Source organism: Echiichthys vipera (assembly GCF_963691815.1).
Source record: "Echiichthys vipera genome assembly, chromosome: 2".
Classification (NCBI taxonomy): Eukaryota; Metazoa; Chordata; class Actinopteri; order Perciformes; family Trachinidae; genus Echiichthys; species Echiichthys vipera.
Genome location: NC_139827.1, coordinates 36,691,845 through 36,709,663, shown reverse-complemented (window position 1 = coordinate 36,709,663; position 17,819 = coordinate 36,691,845). Strand labels below are relative to the sequence as shown.

The window sequence follows — 17,819 nt, the reverse complement described above, 5'->3', positions numbered from 1 at the left end:
TAAATGATGCAAAAACATCTTCGTCATACAGGTCATTAAGCGTTTTGAGGCCCTTATATGACCATATGCTGAATACAGGGTGGGTGCAGGAAGCGAGAAATGCACTGTTAATAAAAACTAGGGCAAGGGTCGAAGCCATTTGCAAGCCGTACTGCCTCCTGAACTGGATCCAAATCTTTATAGTAATAACGATAACCAGATTAGGTGACACATTCTGGGCAGTTATTGGGAGCTGTGAACAAATCATAGTAAGCAAAGAGCAGGAAAAAGATGTTATCTCAGTATGAGCACAGGGCGGGCAGACGTCTGCAACTTCACCGCGGAGCCAATGTTTAAGTTTATTAATGTTGCAAGCCCAGAAGTAGTGGCGGAAATTAGGTAGTGCTAGACCCCCTTCAGGTTTAGGGAGTTGAAGAATATGTTTTTTGATACGGGCTGGTTTATTCTGCTAATAAAGGAAATAAGTTGTAGGGATGGATTAGTAAAAAAAAACTATGTGTTTAGACAAATTGGGAGGTGTTGAAAAAGATACAGGAACTTTGGTAAAATGACCATCTTAGTAAGCCGCCCATCTAGATAAGTCTGCATTTATCACTTTTTTGAATGTTCAACTTATACACCGATAGGTTCCCAAAACTGATCTAGAATTTCTGGGGGAGGGAGGATGTGGGGTTTGAAATAAATAATAGGAGGTCGTCCGCATATCTAGTGAAATTATTGATGACATCACACTTTGGAGGCGAGTGAGGACCTTTGCAAGGATCTTACAATCTACGTTTAAAAGTGGTCTGTAATGGTCTGCAGCTGCCACATGAAGTAGGATTCCTGCCTTTCTTCAGTAGCAGTGAAATAGATGCCTCATACAAGGTTGCTGGCAGTCTGCTTTCAGTAAAGGAGTCATTGAACATTTCCACAAGGATGGGAGCTAATAGCATCGAGTACTACCAAAATAACTCAACTGTAAAACCATCGGGACCAGGAGATTTCCTGTTTTGCATAGACTTGATCGCTTCATGCACTTCCAACAGAGAGGTGGGTCTACCGATCAATCTGAGGGTATGTTAAGCAGTCTAAGGGATTAGGGGTCGCTGCAATAATTGGGCTGCATTCAGAAGTACAGTATAGTGCTGTATAGAAATCAGAAAAGGACTTGTTGATAATCATTGGATCAGAAGAGTCCTACTATCAGTTTAATTTTAGAGATCAGTCTAGAAGCACTAGCTGCATGGGCCTGCTGTGCCAGGAGTCTGCTTGCCTTATCTCCCTGCTCAAAAAAGCTTTGTTTGGATTGTTGCAGCAGTCCCTCCACTAAGCGTGTCATCAAGAGGCTGTTTTCCGAATGTGTATTTAAATGAATTTGCATAATAGTCTAAGCAGGCACAGAAATTAAGATGAAAAAAACAAATGGGAATTCAAAATACATCAGAAAACACTAGATCTCAAATCAACATGCCCACGGTGTGTTAAAATGTCCATTTAGCAATCTCTGTTTAAAACTCTTTAACAGACAGAATATCAGCAGCCGTCAGGACTAACTATTAACGCTGTGGTCTCCGGTCTGTCAGGGGCTGGTTAAAGCACAGCTATACAGTTAGCACAACATCCACTCACAGTTATCCAGATAACATGACAGTGGCTCATCTGCGGTGAAATCAACAACCCTCCGCTGTCATCAGGTCTCCTCTGTGCGTGTGGATGTTATGAAGGCTTTCGCCTTGGTGAGCGAAGAGAGCCTTTTCCTCCCTTCGTCTTTCCTCACGATGACAAGCCGGCAGGGAACAGCGGGGGTCTGAAGTCCAGGTTATAAAGCTCTGGTTATAAAACCCCTCGGTATTTCTGGGGCTCTGCCACCACCTCCTCTGTACTGCAGCTTCCCTCTCATGGTGCGGGCTTCGCGTATGATTTTCTCCTTCTTCCTCACGGAAAACCTTCATGAGCAGCTCTACGAAGAAGACTGTCGGTCGCGGCCCCTCCACTGATTCAGGTAGTCCAACAACTGTGATGTTCTGGGGACGGCTCCCGGACTCCAGTTCTCCACTTTAGCCACCATCTTTGCATTGCTAAGGCGCTCGTCTTGTAAATTTGCATTTACCTCTAGGGAGCCTATCTTCTGGGCGTGGTCAGAAACTCTGGCATGGACATGGTCCAGCTTTGCATCAAGCGTTGAAACGGAGGCTTTGAAATCGACGAAGAGGGCTGTAAGGTGCTGCTCCAAAAGGTCAGTAATGGCTGGCATGTTAATCTCGCCAAATTATCCAAAGTTGCAGGAGCAAGACTCGACCCATGTCTACTCCATCTTAGCCAAACCGGAAGTCCAATTTTGTTGAACTTTCTTTATTGTGCTTTTAACAAGTGAAACTTGTAAAAAAAAAAATCAGCTCTCCAGTGAGAGGTCTTCAAAGTGGCTGTTAAGACATGATGTAACGCCCATTCAAAATATGATTTCCAAGTCCAAGCCATTCTAAGCCTCGTATTTCTACAAAGCCGCAGTGCTGTGTTCCCCGTTGTTTGAACAAATCTGAGTTTTTAAAAACAACGTAATTGTCATTTTCCTCTTTCTTATCGATGAAAAAGATGTTTAACTGACCAAAGAGGGGATTGTAATTGTTCACATCTTCGGCCGTTGTTGTCTGTTTTGTTTCAATGGAGCACTTGGACCTAGAAATCTTATTTTTGAAAGGGTGTTATGTCAGACTGAACAGCTGGATAACAGTTATAATTTTAAATTTTTAATAAAAAATGTCTGTCTTATAATACAAACATATACATTCATAGTACATTGAAGACAGTATTGCCTCAATCAATATTTTCTACCAACAGAGAAAGATTTCTAACCAAATACAAAACAATTAACTTCAAGAAAAAAGGTATACATCTTAGTAAACACAATGGCCCTCATTTATCAAACTTTGGCATTTATCAATTTGGACATGAGCTGGAGCTACGATCAAATCTCATGTCAGGTCTGAGATCGTGTACGAAAATTTGAGCCTGTGGATTTGCGGTGCAGCACAGCAAAATCTGGCTGAAAATAATTAAGAAATCACAGCTGTCATTAAGCATTAGCAGTCAAATATTAAGAACAGATTAAAACGGATTTTTAAAACAAATTAAAAAAAAATAAATTATGGTTGGAGCAATTGATTGTACTCATGTGCGTCTGAAGGCACCATCCATGAATGATTACGCATTCATCAATCGAAAAAACTACCACTCGATAAATGTACGGGGGATTTGTGATGCCAAGCTATCGCTTTTAAACGTGGTGGCCAGGGGAGACACACGATTCTTTCATATTTCAAAACAGCTCGGCTCCAGCCCCCCCGCGACCCCGACAGGGACAAGCGGTTGAAGATGAATGAATTAATGAATGAATGAATGAATGTGTTGGCGTGCAGCTGCAGGAAGGTGCAGAGCCAAAGTCATCTCCTCGATAAATTGCATTAAATCAAACAAGGTATCAGATGATTAACATTTTGGTATGGTTCTTCTAGGTGACAAAGGTTATCCTCTAAGGGAATACCTAATAACCCCGCTGGCAAACCCCGCTACAGAGCAGAAGCTCAGGTCAACAGTGCGCACACACACACACGGGTCACAGTGGAGCGCTGCTTCGGGTTGACTGCCTCTGTTATTCTTTTCCATACAGCCCTTTTTATTCGACTCTTAAGACTGCCAAAAAGCACATCTTTAATTTGCTCCATCTCGGATGTCAGGATGCCAATCTCTTTGTCGGAAAAGTTTCTTTTCTTACCAGTGTTTCTTCTCTCCATGTTTGACCTCAGTGGGCGAGGCCTCCGAACCAGGAATATTTAAGGGCATAACATGATAATGACGATCGAATTCAGCCGCCACATTTATCAAGGCCCTCGACCACATGGTCTGAACCTTGGCCAAACAGATGAACATCGCAGCAATGGAGTATAAACTTGCTGAGTTGGTTATTAGAGAACCAGATCTATTTCCTATACCTGACTATCTGAAGCTCAATCGATGCCGAGGACTGATCATTTAGCTCAGACCACATAGAACTTTGACTGTGTCGAACATTAGTTACTAAAACCCACTAAAGGGGACACTTGTAATGACGTATCATTTATACATGTTCACAGATTCAATGTATAATTGTTGAAGAAAAGTAACCATGATATGTATTTGATAGTAAATCATAACAAATATGCAATCATACAGTGTAAAGATAATTTCCCATGGTGTGCTCTGGGTAAGTAATCGTGAAGCTTGTTGGGTTCAGTTAGAATTAACACATACTAAACGCAATTATCAATAACTTAATAATCGATTTGTTTTGTCATGATAAATGAAACAACTATCAGTAGTTAGTTAAAGCGTCTGTAATAGCTTCAGGACAGTTGAGTTCTAAACTGCTAAAGTCAGTTGAACATGTGAAGAAAAGGAAAGAATGACATAACATGCTGATGGATTTGGTGTTTTCAGCGGAGCTAGACCTGAAAATATTCCAGAATACTGCTTGGTTGTTTTTCTTACAGCAATATTGTCATTAGGGGAATTTATATATCGCCCAACCCTACGCAAGTGTCAAACCTATTGTACCCCACTATAGTCACTATTATTTACTGAATCAACCACCACATCACCTGCGATCGAGATAGAAAAACAATGGAATTGAAGGGAAACTTTGCTGATGAATGATGCCCGGTCTCCCTCCACGCCCAACCTCTGCCTGATCACCGCCAGAAAACGGCAGACTTTTGCAGGCGGGTGTGTAGGGTTCTGTGGCATGAGGGGAGACTAAGCGCATTTTTGGCTGTAAGGCTGCTTTCAGACCGGACACGATGGATGTGATATCATAAGAAATGGAAATAATGCATCGCTTGATCATATTTGAGAGATTGGTCCAATCGGGAGTGTCAGAGAGGCAGACGAGGCAGTTAAAGTGCAGCCGCCTTTAGCGAGACCGAGGCAGCTAGCTAAGTGCAGCTCAGCAGGCTCAGGGTATAGCTGTAGGCTAGCCTTGTTGTGCTAAATGGGAAGTTATGCTAGTGTTAACCAGGTTCTGAATGCTTCTAAAAGAACAGAAAAGAGATGAAGTGTGCAGCTCTTAAAAGAGCCGTTGTGTTGTAGTGAGATCAGGCCGTCAGTGATTTAACCGTACAGGGTGCTGCTCTGCCCCTTCAGCACACATTGGGACTCCTTGTAGATCAGACCGGGGACGAGCATCACTCCACAATGCTTTCTTCTTCTTCTGGATTTCCAGAAGACTAGATACCTAGGGGCACATTGCTGCCATCCACAGGTCAGAGTTATATCCATTATTTTATTGTATCCATAGAACGGTTCGGTTTCCTCGATATACTCAAGACTGCAACTAGGGATGGGCATGAGTAGTTCATTCCAAGATTGAGGGATCGCGTCAATTTGTCAATGGCCAATCAAGTACTCGTTTTTTTTAGAACCCAATGCATCTTCCTGCAGAAATAATGATGCACAGCAATACAGCCTACCCAACACCTAATGCTTATTCTCTATCTTATTCTCTCTCTAAAACAGTCACAGTTCCTTTAAGGATTGATTTTTCACAACCACAACTTTAAAACATTATTTCTTTACAAAAACCTGATTAAATCCTCGTTCCCATTCTGTCAATGATCAGTCAGCTGCGGAAAAAAGGTGCTCCTCTGGAGAGGAGGAGGAGGCAGGTATCAGCAGGTGCTGCCATAAACACAAAGCTCAGTTTTTGTCCTGGTGCCTGTTGGACTTCCACCAGTCCAGTGGGCATCCAGTGCCTCTGTGCTTGCGACACTGCGGCCACAAACGTCACTGCTACCCCCCTCCATGTCGTGTGGGCCAGTAACCCTGTCAAGTAGGTCACATAACTGCTCTCAGATGGTGAGTAAAATCTAAAGTTTGTGTCTCGGGTCATGCGCATATCGGAGGTTGCTTCTCACACACACACACACACACACACACACACACACACACACACACACACACACACACACACACACACACACACACACAGACAAACTTGAGTGCTGTTTACCAATTTAATTTCAAAAAAGGACTACTCGAGGAATCTATCACTCACGCCCATCCCTAACTGCAGCAATGGTGGCTTTTGTGGTACCCTGGATCTATACTGGAGAACTTTACAATGACGCTTACTGCTATCTCATGATTGGCTGATGGACCACAGCGTCAGGCAAATCACCTGAACAGTTTGATATTTGAACCGCTTGCGTTGCGTGTAACTTGTGTAATACACCGCACATCTTGTAATTGACGGGCTTTGTTTCTAATTGCGCCACGTCCGTCCATCGTGTCTATTGCGTCTCGTGTCAACGCAAGCTTAATGGTTCATTGACACTGGACTGAGGTGACCTACTTGTGTGCTTGCTTGATTGTGCTGTGTTTGTGACAGAGGATGGAAACCACATCTTGTTTGGAGCCTTGGCTTTTCTCCAGGGTCACTGCCCACAGGTCAGAAGTCAGAGTTCTCAGGGCCACCATCGAAACTAAGCCCTTCTTTACCTTCATTCTGGAAAGACAGACAAATTTTCTCTGTAAAACTATGTGTGTTAGCAGTTACTGAACATTTAGTAGGGTTATTCTTTGTTTACCTTATGACAACAAACTCTGCACTGAAGTTGGCTCTCACATTCACAGACACTCTGATTGGCTGTCCTATTAGGACCGGGCCCCTATGATAGCGAATCATGACATGGGGGTCCAAGATAATCCCCTCCTCTTCCTGCCCATTCAAACAGTTTCCTCCTTTTTTTGCCTTGCTCGGCTCTGTCTCTTCTGCCTGCTCCTTCAGTGTCACTGCTTTGATATAGAAGAGCTGCCTCTGGGACTGAGCTGCTTTATCCTCCAAACATCTGGTAAATTGGTACAAGGAGATCGTTGGATAATGACAGATAGAAATGAATTCTTCAGGCAAGAATTGGAGTTCCCACATTCATTCACATACCCTGGTGGTGTTGACTTCATGTCGGCCACAATGTCGGAAAATGAGTAGTAAAGCTGTATTTGGTTTCTCATGGGAATCCGTTGATATCTGAAGTCCCATGGAACATCCTCTTCCACACCTAGATGGTATCTGAATGCAATCATAAATTGAAGGTTAATTATGGAGAATGAGCAGAACACAGCCATCTAGTGTCTCAAGATCGTAGTCTCAGTCGAGTTGCCAGGTTTGTTGCCAAGTGTGTCAACTGATGAATCATACAGGGTAATGACTAAATTTAACCAATTTGCAAGTATTGCAATTCAATTCAATTTTATTTATAGTGCCAAATCATAACAAAAGTTATCTCAGGACACTGAGGTAAGGAGGAAGAAAAAGGAGAGAGAAAGAGAGAAATGACGGACAGATGGACAGAGAGAGACGAAGCCAGACACAAAGACAGAGACAGACACACTTCCAGTAACTATAATAATATCTATAGTAATGTGAATATGACTTATATGTTATGGCAGTTAATACAGCAGAATAGTAGAAACAAGCACAGCTATGGTTATGAATTATAATTGTTGCAGGAAGCATCATGCAGGACCACGGCAGCAGGCACCACCACGATCAGCAGAGACCTGCGAGAGGACAAAGCACAAACAACTCCGGGGAAGAAGTTGAATTAGTAACATGCAGTGATGAGACATGAATGATACAGACTGAGAAGAGAGAAGCTCAGAGTATCAGGAAAAGTATTATCCCCCGGCAGACTAGGCCTAAAGCAGCATAATTAAGCAGAACAAAATCAGCTAAAAAATAACAACATTGTTAAGGGCTTGTAAGCCCTAGCTGTAAGCTTTATCAAAAAGGAAAGTTTTAAGTTTACTCTTAAATATGGAGACAGTGTCTGTATTCCGAATAACACTTGGGAGTTGGTTCCACAGGACAGGAGCTTGGTAGCTGAAGACTCTGCCTCCCATTCTACTTTTGGAGACTCTAGGAACGACAAGTAGCCCTGCATTTTCAGATCGCAGCGATCTAGTCGGGTGATACGGTACTATGAGCTCTTTAAGATACGATGGAGCCTGACCAATAAGAGCTTTGTAGGTAAGGAGGAGAATTTTAAATTCTATTCTAGATTTTACAGGTAGCCAGTGCAGAGAAGCTAATACAGGAGAAATATGTTCTCTTCGATTTGTTTTAGTTAGTACACAAGCTGCAGCCTTTTGGACCAACTGGAGACTCTTAACAGACTTATTGGAGCAGCCTGATAATAAGGAGTTGCAGTAGTCCAGCCTAGAAGTAACAAATGCATGGACTAATTTTTCTGCATCTTTCTGAGACACAATGTTCCTAATTTTCGCAATATTACACAGGTGAAAATATGCAGTCCTTGACGTAAATTTTATGTGAGAATCGAAGGACATATCCTGATCAAAAATAACACCCAGATTCCTTACTGTGGTACTGGAGGACAACACAACATCATCCAGAGTAACAATGTCTTTAGCTATGGAGTTTTGGAGGCCTTTGGGGCCAAGTACAATGACAGTTTTATCTGAGTTTAACATCAGAAAATTGCAGGTCATCCAGCTTTTTATTTCCTTAATGCACATTTGAAGTTTATCTTACTGATGGGTTTCATCTGGTTTGATCGACAAATATAATTGTGTATCATCAGCATAACAATGAAAGTTTATGGAGTGCTTCCTTATAATATTTTCTAAGGGAAGCATATATAAGGTAAATAGAATCGGTCCAAGGACAGAACCCTGTGGGACTCTGTGACTAACTTTAGTGTGAAATGAGGATTTGTCATTAACATGTACAAACTGAGGTCTATCTGATAAATATGACTTAAACCAGCTCAGTGCGGTTCCTTTAATGCCAATTAGATGTTCCAGTCTCTGTAGCAGGATGTGATGGTCAATAGTGTCAAAGGCAGCACTAAGATCTAGTAAAACAAGTACAGAGACAAGTCCTTTGTCTGAAGCTATTAGAAGGTCGTTAGCACTGAGACAGCACTGGTAAAAATTACGATGATTCATTCTAAATCCCGACTGGAAGTCCTCTAATAACTCATTATTATGTAAAAAGTCACACAGCTGATTGGCGACTAATTTCTCGAGGATCTTAGAGAGAAAAGGAAGGTTAGATATAGGTCTATAGTTGGCTAGTACCTCAGGACCAAGACTGGGCTTTTTAAGAAGAGGTTTAATTACAGCTACTTTAAAAGACTGTGGTACATAACCTGCTGATAAAGACATGTTAATCATATCTAATACAGGAGTGCTAACTATAGGTAACAATTCTTTAAGTAACCTAGTTGGGATAGAGTCTAGGAGAAAAGTAGAGGGCTTTGATGCTGAAATAGTACATGTTAATTTGTTAAGGTCGACTGTAGAAAAGCAGTCCAAGAACATATCAGGTCGTACAGTTGGTTCCTGGGTTCCTGGGTTTGAAGAAAAATCTGTGCCAAGCGAGTTGATTTTGTCTCTAATAGTTATGATTTTGTTATTAAAGAAGGTCATGAAGTTGTTACTACTGAGGGTTATAGGAATACATGGCTCAATAGAGCTGTGGCTCTCTGTCAGCCTGGCTACAGTGCTGAAAAGAAGTCTAGGATTGTTCTTATTCTCCTCTATTAAAGATGAGTAATAGGCTGCTCTGGCATTACGGAGGGCCTTCCTTTATGTTTTTAGACTTTCATGCCAAGCTAAGTGAGATTCCTCCAATTTAGTAGAGCGCCATTTACTTTCTAATTTTCGCGTTTCTTGTTTTAATTCACGGGTTTGTGAGTTATACCACGGAGCTAACTTCCTCTGTTTCATTATCTTCTTTTTTAACGGGGCAACAGAGTCAAGGGTTGTTCGTAGTGAGCCTGCAACACTGTCAACAAGGTGATCAATTTCAGAGAAACTAACGTTAGTGCAGGAATCTTGAATATTAGGATAAGGCATTATATTAAATGCAGATGGAATCGATTCCTTAAATTTAGTTATAGCACTATCAGATAAACATCTAGTGTAGAAACTTTTGCCTAGAGGTGAGTAGTCCTGTAATATCAATTCAAAAGTTATTAAATAATGGTCTGATAAAATAGTATTCTGTGGAGAGACTTAAGTCATTGATTTCCACACCATAAGCCAGAACAAGGTCGAGGGTGTGATTAAAACAGTGAGTAGGTTTATGTACACTCTGACTAAAACCAATCGAATCTAATAGAGAGATGAATGCAGTACAAAGGCTATTATTAACAACGTCCACATGAATATTAAAATCTACTACAATGATTACTTTATCAGATTTAAGGACTAAATTTGACATAAACTCTGAGAATTCAGTCAGAAATTCAGAGTACGGAGCAGGAGCACGGTACACTATAACAAGTATAATTGGCTGCACAGTTTTTCAGGTTGAATGTGAAAGACAAAGAACAAGACTTTCAAATGAGTTATAATTTAGTTTAGGTTTAGGGTTCATTAATAGGCCTGAGTCATAAAAAGCTGCAACGCCTCCTCCTCGACCACTGCCTAGAGGAATATGAGTATTAATATGACTTGAGGGAGTGGATTCATTTAGGCTAACATATTCTTCAGGACACAGCCATGTTTCAGTCAGACAGAGTAAATCAATATGGTTATCTGATAGCAGATCGTTTACTAAAACAGCTTTAGATGACAGAGATCTGATGTTTAAGTCCACATTTTATTTTCTGATTTTGTTGCATTATCGCAGATTTGGTGTTGATTTTTTATCAAGTGTTTCTGTATAGCGCCTTTTCTGTTCATTTTTGATCTGGTTAATTTAGATGATCTTAGGGCACACAGCGTTTGTATACTATACTGAGCTGGAAAATGCTCCACAGGGAGCGCAGAGAGGTGTGTTAGACTGCCACTCTGCTTCCTGGGCACCTGCGATAAGGGCAGCGCAGAGTGGTGTATTAAACTGTGACTCTGCTTCCTGATCCCAACACTGGGTTGGCATGGTTTTAGACCGCTAACAACTGCGTCCAGGTTCTTAGATATGAGAGTAGCACCCTCCAAAGTAGCCCCAAAGTGAATAACAATCTTATCATATTTACGTTTATCCTTAGCCAGCAGTTTCAAATAGGACTAAATGTCGCCCGCTCTGGCCCCTGGGAGGCATTTTACTATGGTCCCTGGTGTCACTAAGTTCACATTTCTCAGAATAGAGCTGCCAATAACCAGTGTTGTTTCCTCAGCATGTGTGTCACTGAGTGGAGAAAACTTTTTTGAAACGTGAACGGGTGGATGGTTAACCATGGGCTTTGATTTAGAACTATGCTTTCCTCTCACAATCACCCAGGAGGACCCTGGCTGCTCAGGGATTGTCGGGGGAGGGTTAGCAGAAGCTAACGCTACACTATGTGGCTTTGCACCGGCTAATGATATAGGTGGCCGGCTAGCTACCGTAGCATAAGACTGAGCTTCCATGGTGCTGAGCCGTGCCTCTAACTCACTGAGCCTCGCCTCCAGCGCTACAAATACACTATACTTATTACATCTACCATTATCACTAAAGGAGGCAGAAGAGTAGCTAAAAATAAGACACTCCGAGCAAGAGAGATCAGGAGAGAGATCGGGGGAAGCCATCACCAGCAGAGAAGCTAACTTCTAAGTTAAAGTGGCTAACAGCGCGTAACGTTTAATTAGCAAGAAAGCGTGTGAAAGAAGGAGAGCTGTGAGTGCTTGAGTAGAACTAGTTGATGTTTAAATGTTAAGTGGTTACTCTCCCTCTTCCTGTTACCGTAACAACAAGCAACAAACAGAACGCGACTGACACATTTACTCAAACAAAACTATAAAGACTGATCAGATAGGTAAAGTTATGTTTGACACCGTCATAAAAAACTTAACATAGAGGTATCCAGGAGGACAGCTAATGTTACTCAGTCTCTTCCTGTTTATCCGTCACTACGGCAACCTCGTTATTGGTTTTGTTTTATGAATGTACTAAAGTAGATTTAGTACATTGACCAAATCAATTTAAAAACAAACAAACAAAAAACAGATTTAGTTGATTGACTTAAATAATCTAAAAATAAACAAAAGCAGATTTAGTACAATGACCAAACCAATTCAAAAATAAACAAATAAGAAGCAGATTTAGTACATTGACCAAACTAATTTAAAAATAAACACACAAAAAGCAGATTTAGTACTTTGACTAAATTAACTTAACAATAAATACATATAAAGCAGATTTAGTACATTGACTAAATTAAATCAAAAATAAATAAGAAGCAGATTTAGTACATTGACTAAATTAATTTAAAAGATAATAAAAAAAGATAATGATAAAGTAATCCTGTGTTTCCACTGCAGCTTTGATACACACACTTACCAGCAGCCGCTCCTTACTCCTTCAGAGTAATTTAAGTCCCTCAAAAAGGCAGGTAGTCCATGTAAAAGAAGTGCACGAGAGGACAGGATTATGAAGAGGAGTTTGACTGATAATTGGCATTAGCCGGTCCAGCTAAGTAAAGATCCACTTTCAAGAAGAAACGTAGCCATTTGGGCATGCCTTTTAATGGCGTTTCTCTCCTTTCTCTCAGTACATGGAGTGAATGCTTGGCCTATATTGACTCTGGTTTTTGCCCATCTCCGCTCACTCAGCCGCTTGGACAAATAACGTCCCCTTCACTGAGGCTCTGAGGCAGCTGCAGGATTGGCAAACTACATTTCACCCAGTGCCGGCCTACAGTAGCTGCACCCAACAACAGACAACCCTGGCAACCAGCAACGCCTGACAATATTGGCTGCTACAATGGAAACAGAACGGGACAGAAAGTCATTGTCAAACCTGTCAAAAAGAATGTGAAATATTAATCCAGGGTAAATATATTTTTTTATTCAGCAAACTTGTCGTAAATGGATTGTTCGAGCCTGATGAATGTGACCTGTACTTATAAAGTACAATTTTTTGTGAGATTTAATCATCACCAAATCTCGTGCCAACTGGTCACAGTGCTATTTTGTCAGGACCCGTGATAGATACCATGAGAAAAATAAGTAAGAAAGGGTTTTAGTTAAGGTTATCATTCTTATTCATATTGTATCACCTTAACTGCAGTTGTTGCTACTATTCAAATCACTCTGGTATATTAACTTCCATAACATGTTAGTCATATTCACATTACTATAGATATTATTAGAGTAACTGTTACTTTTCTGGTTGCTTGCAGCTCTGGCACTGTCTCTCTGTCTCTTCTCTCTTTCTCTCTCATTTTCTTTCCCCCCAACCGGCCAACAACTGGCGGCTCAAACCCCTGAGAGAAGCCCGGTTGGATGTAGCTCTCAGCGGGATGTGACGCGTGGTCGTACAGACCCCACAACAACACGGCCAAGTAGAGTAGACACTTTTATCCCGTGGTGTAGTAGCTTTTTAAAATGAGTGCTGCAACGACCGGGTTGGATTCTTACCTCTCTCTCTCTCTCTCTCTCTCTCTCTCTCTAGCGGCCTCTGTGTCGGTAAGATGTAACTGCAGCAGAGCCTGTTCTTTCAGAGCCTCCATCTTGTCATGGTCACTGTGTGTTGACTTCTGCTTTTTTTGTTGCTCTTCCGGTCCGTCCCCTCTTAAATCCATACACACACAAACATTCCTTTTACACTTCTGACCTTACTACAAGCCTGACTCACAAGTTGGAATTTCCGATTACAAGTGAACGCAGCATGGCTGTTAGTGATGATCTGGGCTGACAGACCAACCACTGTCAGCAGCATCTGACATCTAGCCCGCAAAGTGCTTTCATTAGCGGGTCATATGATCAATCACCATTGCTCGAACTCACTCTGTGTTAGGTAGGAACTGAAAAGACAATTAGATAGATGGAAATCTTATGGAGCATAACTTTAAGTCTTGGATTTCTTTCGTCAAACTATCCAGATGCTTGTTTGTCTAGTCCTTAATCATCTGGACAAAGTCTTTGAAGTGCTTTGAAGATAATGAAACAGAGGAAGTTAGCTCAGTGGTATAACTCACAAATCCGGGAATTAAAACAAGTATCGCGAAAATTAGAAAGTTAATGACACTCTACTAAATTGGAGGAATCTCACTTAGCTTGGCATGAAAGTCTAAAAACATATAGGAAGGCCCTCCGTAATGCCAGAGCAGCCTATTACTCATCTTTAATAGAGGAGAATAAGAACAATCCTAGATTTCTTTTCAGCACTGTAGCCAGGCTGACAGAGAGCCACAGCTCTATTGATTCATGTATTCCTATAACCCTCAGTAGTAACGACTTCATGACCTTCTTTAATGAAAAAAATATAGCTATTAGAGACAAAATCAACTCGCTTGGCACAGATTTTTCTTCAAACCCAGGAACCCAGGAACCAACTGTACGACCTGATATGTTCTTGGACTGCTTTTCTACAGTCGACATGTACTATTTCAGCATCAAAGCCCTCTACTTGTCTCCTAGACTCTATTCCAACTAGATTACTTAAAGAAGTGTTACCTATAGTAAGCACTCCACAGTCTTTTAAAGTAGCTGTAATTAAACCTCTTCTTAAAAAGCCCAGTCTTGATCCGGGGGTACTAGCCAACTATAGACCTATATCTAACCTTCCTTTTCTCTCTAAGATCCTCGAGAAATTAGTCGCCAATCAGCTGTGTGACTTTTTACATAATAATGAGCTATTAGAGGACTTCCAGTCAGGATTTAGAATGAATCATAGCACTGAGACAGCACTGGTAAAAATTACTCACGACCTTGTAATAGCTTCAGACAAAGGATTTGTCTCTGTACTTGTTTTACTAGATCTTAGTGCCACCTTCGACACTATTGACCATCACATCCTGCTACAGAGACTGGAGCATCTAATTGGCATTAAAGGAACCGCACTGAGCTGGTTTAGGTCATATTTACAGCTAGATCTCAGTTTGTAAATGTTAATGACAAATCCTCATTTCACACTAAAGTTAGTCACGGAGTCCCACAGGGTTCTGTCCTTGGATCGATTCTATTTACCTTATATATACTTCCCTTAGGAAATATTATAAGGAAGCACTCCATAAACTTTCATTCTTATGCTCATGATACACAATTATATTTGTCGATCAAACCAGATGAAACCTATCAGTAAGATAAACTTCAAATGTGCATTAAGGAAATAAAAAGCTGGATGACAATTTTCTGATGTTAAACTCCGATAAAACTGAAGTCATTGTACTTGGCCCAAAAGGCCTCCGAAACTCCATAGCTAAACACATTGTTACTCTGGATGATGTTGTGTTGTCCTCCAATACCACGGTAAGGAATCTGGGTGTTATTTTTGATCAGGTTATGTCCTTCGATTCTCACATAAAATTTACAACAAGGACTGCATATTTTCACCTGCGTAGTATTGCGAAAATTAGGAACATTGTGTCTCAGAAAGATGCAGAAAAACTAGTCCATGCATTTGTTACTTCTAGGCTGGACTACTGCAACTCCTTATTATCAGGCTACTCCAATAAGTCTGTTAAGAATCTCCAGTTGTTCCAAAATGCTGCAGCTCGTGTACTAACTAAAACAGATCAGGGTGGCAGTAGCTCAGTCCATAGGTGACTTGGCTGGGAACCGGAGGGTCACTGGTTGGAGTCCCTGTGTGGACCATGAATGGAGCGTGGACTGGTGGCTGAAGAGGTGCCAGTTCATCTCTTGGGCACTGCCGAGGTGCTGTTGAGCAAGGCACTGAACCCCCAACTGCTCGGGGCGCCGGTCACTGGCAGCGCCCTCGCTCTAACATTTCTCCATTAGTTGCATGTATATAGGTCCTGTCTGTGCATGTGTGTGTATTTCGGGCCTGTGTGTGTGTAAAATGATAAAATAGAGTGAAAATTGAATTTCCCGATTGCGGGACGAATTAAGGAATTCTTCTTCTTAAATTGAAGAGAACATATTTCTCCTGTATTAGCTTCTTTGCACTGGCTACCTGTAAAATCTAGAATAGAATTTAAAATCCTTCTCCTTACCTACAAAGCTCTTATTGGTCAAGCTCAGTCATATCTTAAAGAGCTCATAGTACAGTATTACCCGACTAGATCGTTGTGCTCTGAGAATGCAGGGCTACTTGTCGTTCCTAGAGTCTCCAAAAGTAGAATGGGAGGCAGAGCCTTCAGCTACCAAGCTCCTGTCCTGTGGAACCAACTCCCAAGTGTTATTCGAAAAACAGACACTGTCCCCATATTTAAGAGTAAACTTAAAACCTTCCTTTTTGATAAAGCTTACAGCTAGGGCTTATGAGCCCTTAGCAATGTTGTTATTTTTAAGCTGATTTTGTTCTGCTTAATTATGCTGCTATAGGCCTAGTCTACCGGCGGATAATACCAGATACTCTAAGCTTCTCTCCACTCTGTCTGTATCATTCATGTCTCATCACTGCATGTTACTAATTCCACTTCTTCCCCGGAGTTGTTTGTGCTTTGTCGTCTCGCAGGTCTCTGCTGATCTTGGTGGTGCCTGCTGCCGTGGTCCTGCATGACGCTTCCTGCCACTTTTATAATCTATAACCTTAGCTGTGCTTGTTTCTACTATTCTGCTGTATTAACTGCCATAACATATAAGTCATATTCACATTACTATAGATATTATTATAGTTACTGGAAGTGTGTCTGTCTCTGTCTTTGTGTCTGTCTTTGTCTCTCTCTGTCCATCTGTCCGTCTTTTCTATCTTTCTCTATCCTTTTCTTCCTCCCCAACCGGTCAAGACAATTGGCCGTCCTCCAAAGAGCTGGGTCTGTCTGACGTTCCTGCCTGTAATAGGGAAGGTTTTCGCTGCCACCGTACTCTACGGGGGAATTTTGGGGTCTATGTTTGTCATAAATAAGTCATAGAGTGTGGTCTTTAGCTAGTTTGTAAAGTGTCCTGAGATAACTTTTGTTATGATTTGGCACTATAAATAAAATTGAATTGAATTGAATTGCCTGTTGGCTGATCAAATCTATCTGTAGAATGTCTTTTGTCATTCCAAAAGTTCATGCAACACCTTAAGTGATACAATGTCCTTATCTGGTTGTTTTTTTCTCTATACTATAAATATATACTGTATACACTATACATAAAATGTATTGAATCGAATGGAACTGTAATACATAAATAAATCACTGTAGTGGTCTAGACCTACTCTATATGTAAAGTGCTTTGAAATACATTTTGTTATGATTTAGTACTATAAATAAAATTCATTGTGATTAAATTCCATTCATTCAACAATCCATGGATTTTATGTTAAAGCTTGCAAACATGTCCTAGTAGAAACCCAAAATAAAAGTATGAACCTGAAAATGAGCAGAATATGGTGCCTTTAAAACTTCACCTCAGTGAAGGAGAAGTTGTATGGTGGCCGTTGACAAATTTGCCGTGAAGATGTCCCCTCTGCTGCCGTTCCCGCTTCTGCACCCGGCGATGAGGCTGGATGTTACTGTGCCACTTTTCCAAATCCTGATGTGATTGGTTGGTGTGTTGATCCTCAAACCAGTCACTGGGCAGTGTCAGAGTTACCACACACAGCCCTAGAGGAGGCTGGGAGACAGGACGGACAGATGGACAGACAGATTAAAAGGGAAATGGTATAATGAATGAGTGGGAGGTAGAGGTGACGTTGTCAGTCATCACCTGTGTGATACAGGAGGCCTTGTGCTCCGCTGTCTCCTTGAAAGCATGCAGGGTGATGCACGTCCCTCGGCTGCGGTTGCTACCCCGCTTGTGGAACAGTGTGTGCACCCTGAACCTTTTTGTCTTGCCCTCATCCCTCTCACTCTCCTCATGCTCTGAGAGGAGGGAGGCAGACAGAAGGGGAGAGAGAGGTAGGACAGGCTCTGAAATGAGCTGCGGAAAAAGAAAGGTGTATGTTGCTTGTTAGCTTTAGAATGAAA

General features: G+C 41.4%; 1 protein-coding gene across 1 annotated transcript in view; it reads right to left on the bottom strand.

The window, feature by feature from the left end:
* The window catches only part of tmem132a (transmembrane protein 132A), a gene marked incomplete at both ends in the record, with an annotated part of 163,723 nt that overhangs the window by 125,825 nt on the left and 20,079 nt on the right, over nt 1–17,819 (bottom strand). The window contains 5 exons of the mRNA XM_083935957.1: nt 6,365–6,517; nt 6,600–6,860; nt 6,953–7,081; nt 17,261–17,466; nt 17,560–17,772. Coding sequence (XP_083792083.1) covers nt 6,365–6,517; nt 6,600–6,860; nt 6,953–7,081; nt 17,261–17,466; nt 17,560–17,772 — 962 coding nt within the window. The remainder of the gene's footprint in view (nt 1–6,364; nt 6,518–6,599; nt 6,861–6,952; nt 7,082–17,260; nt 17,467–17,559; nt 17,773–17,819) is intronic.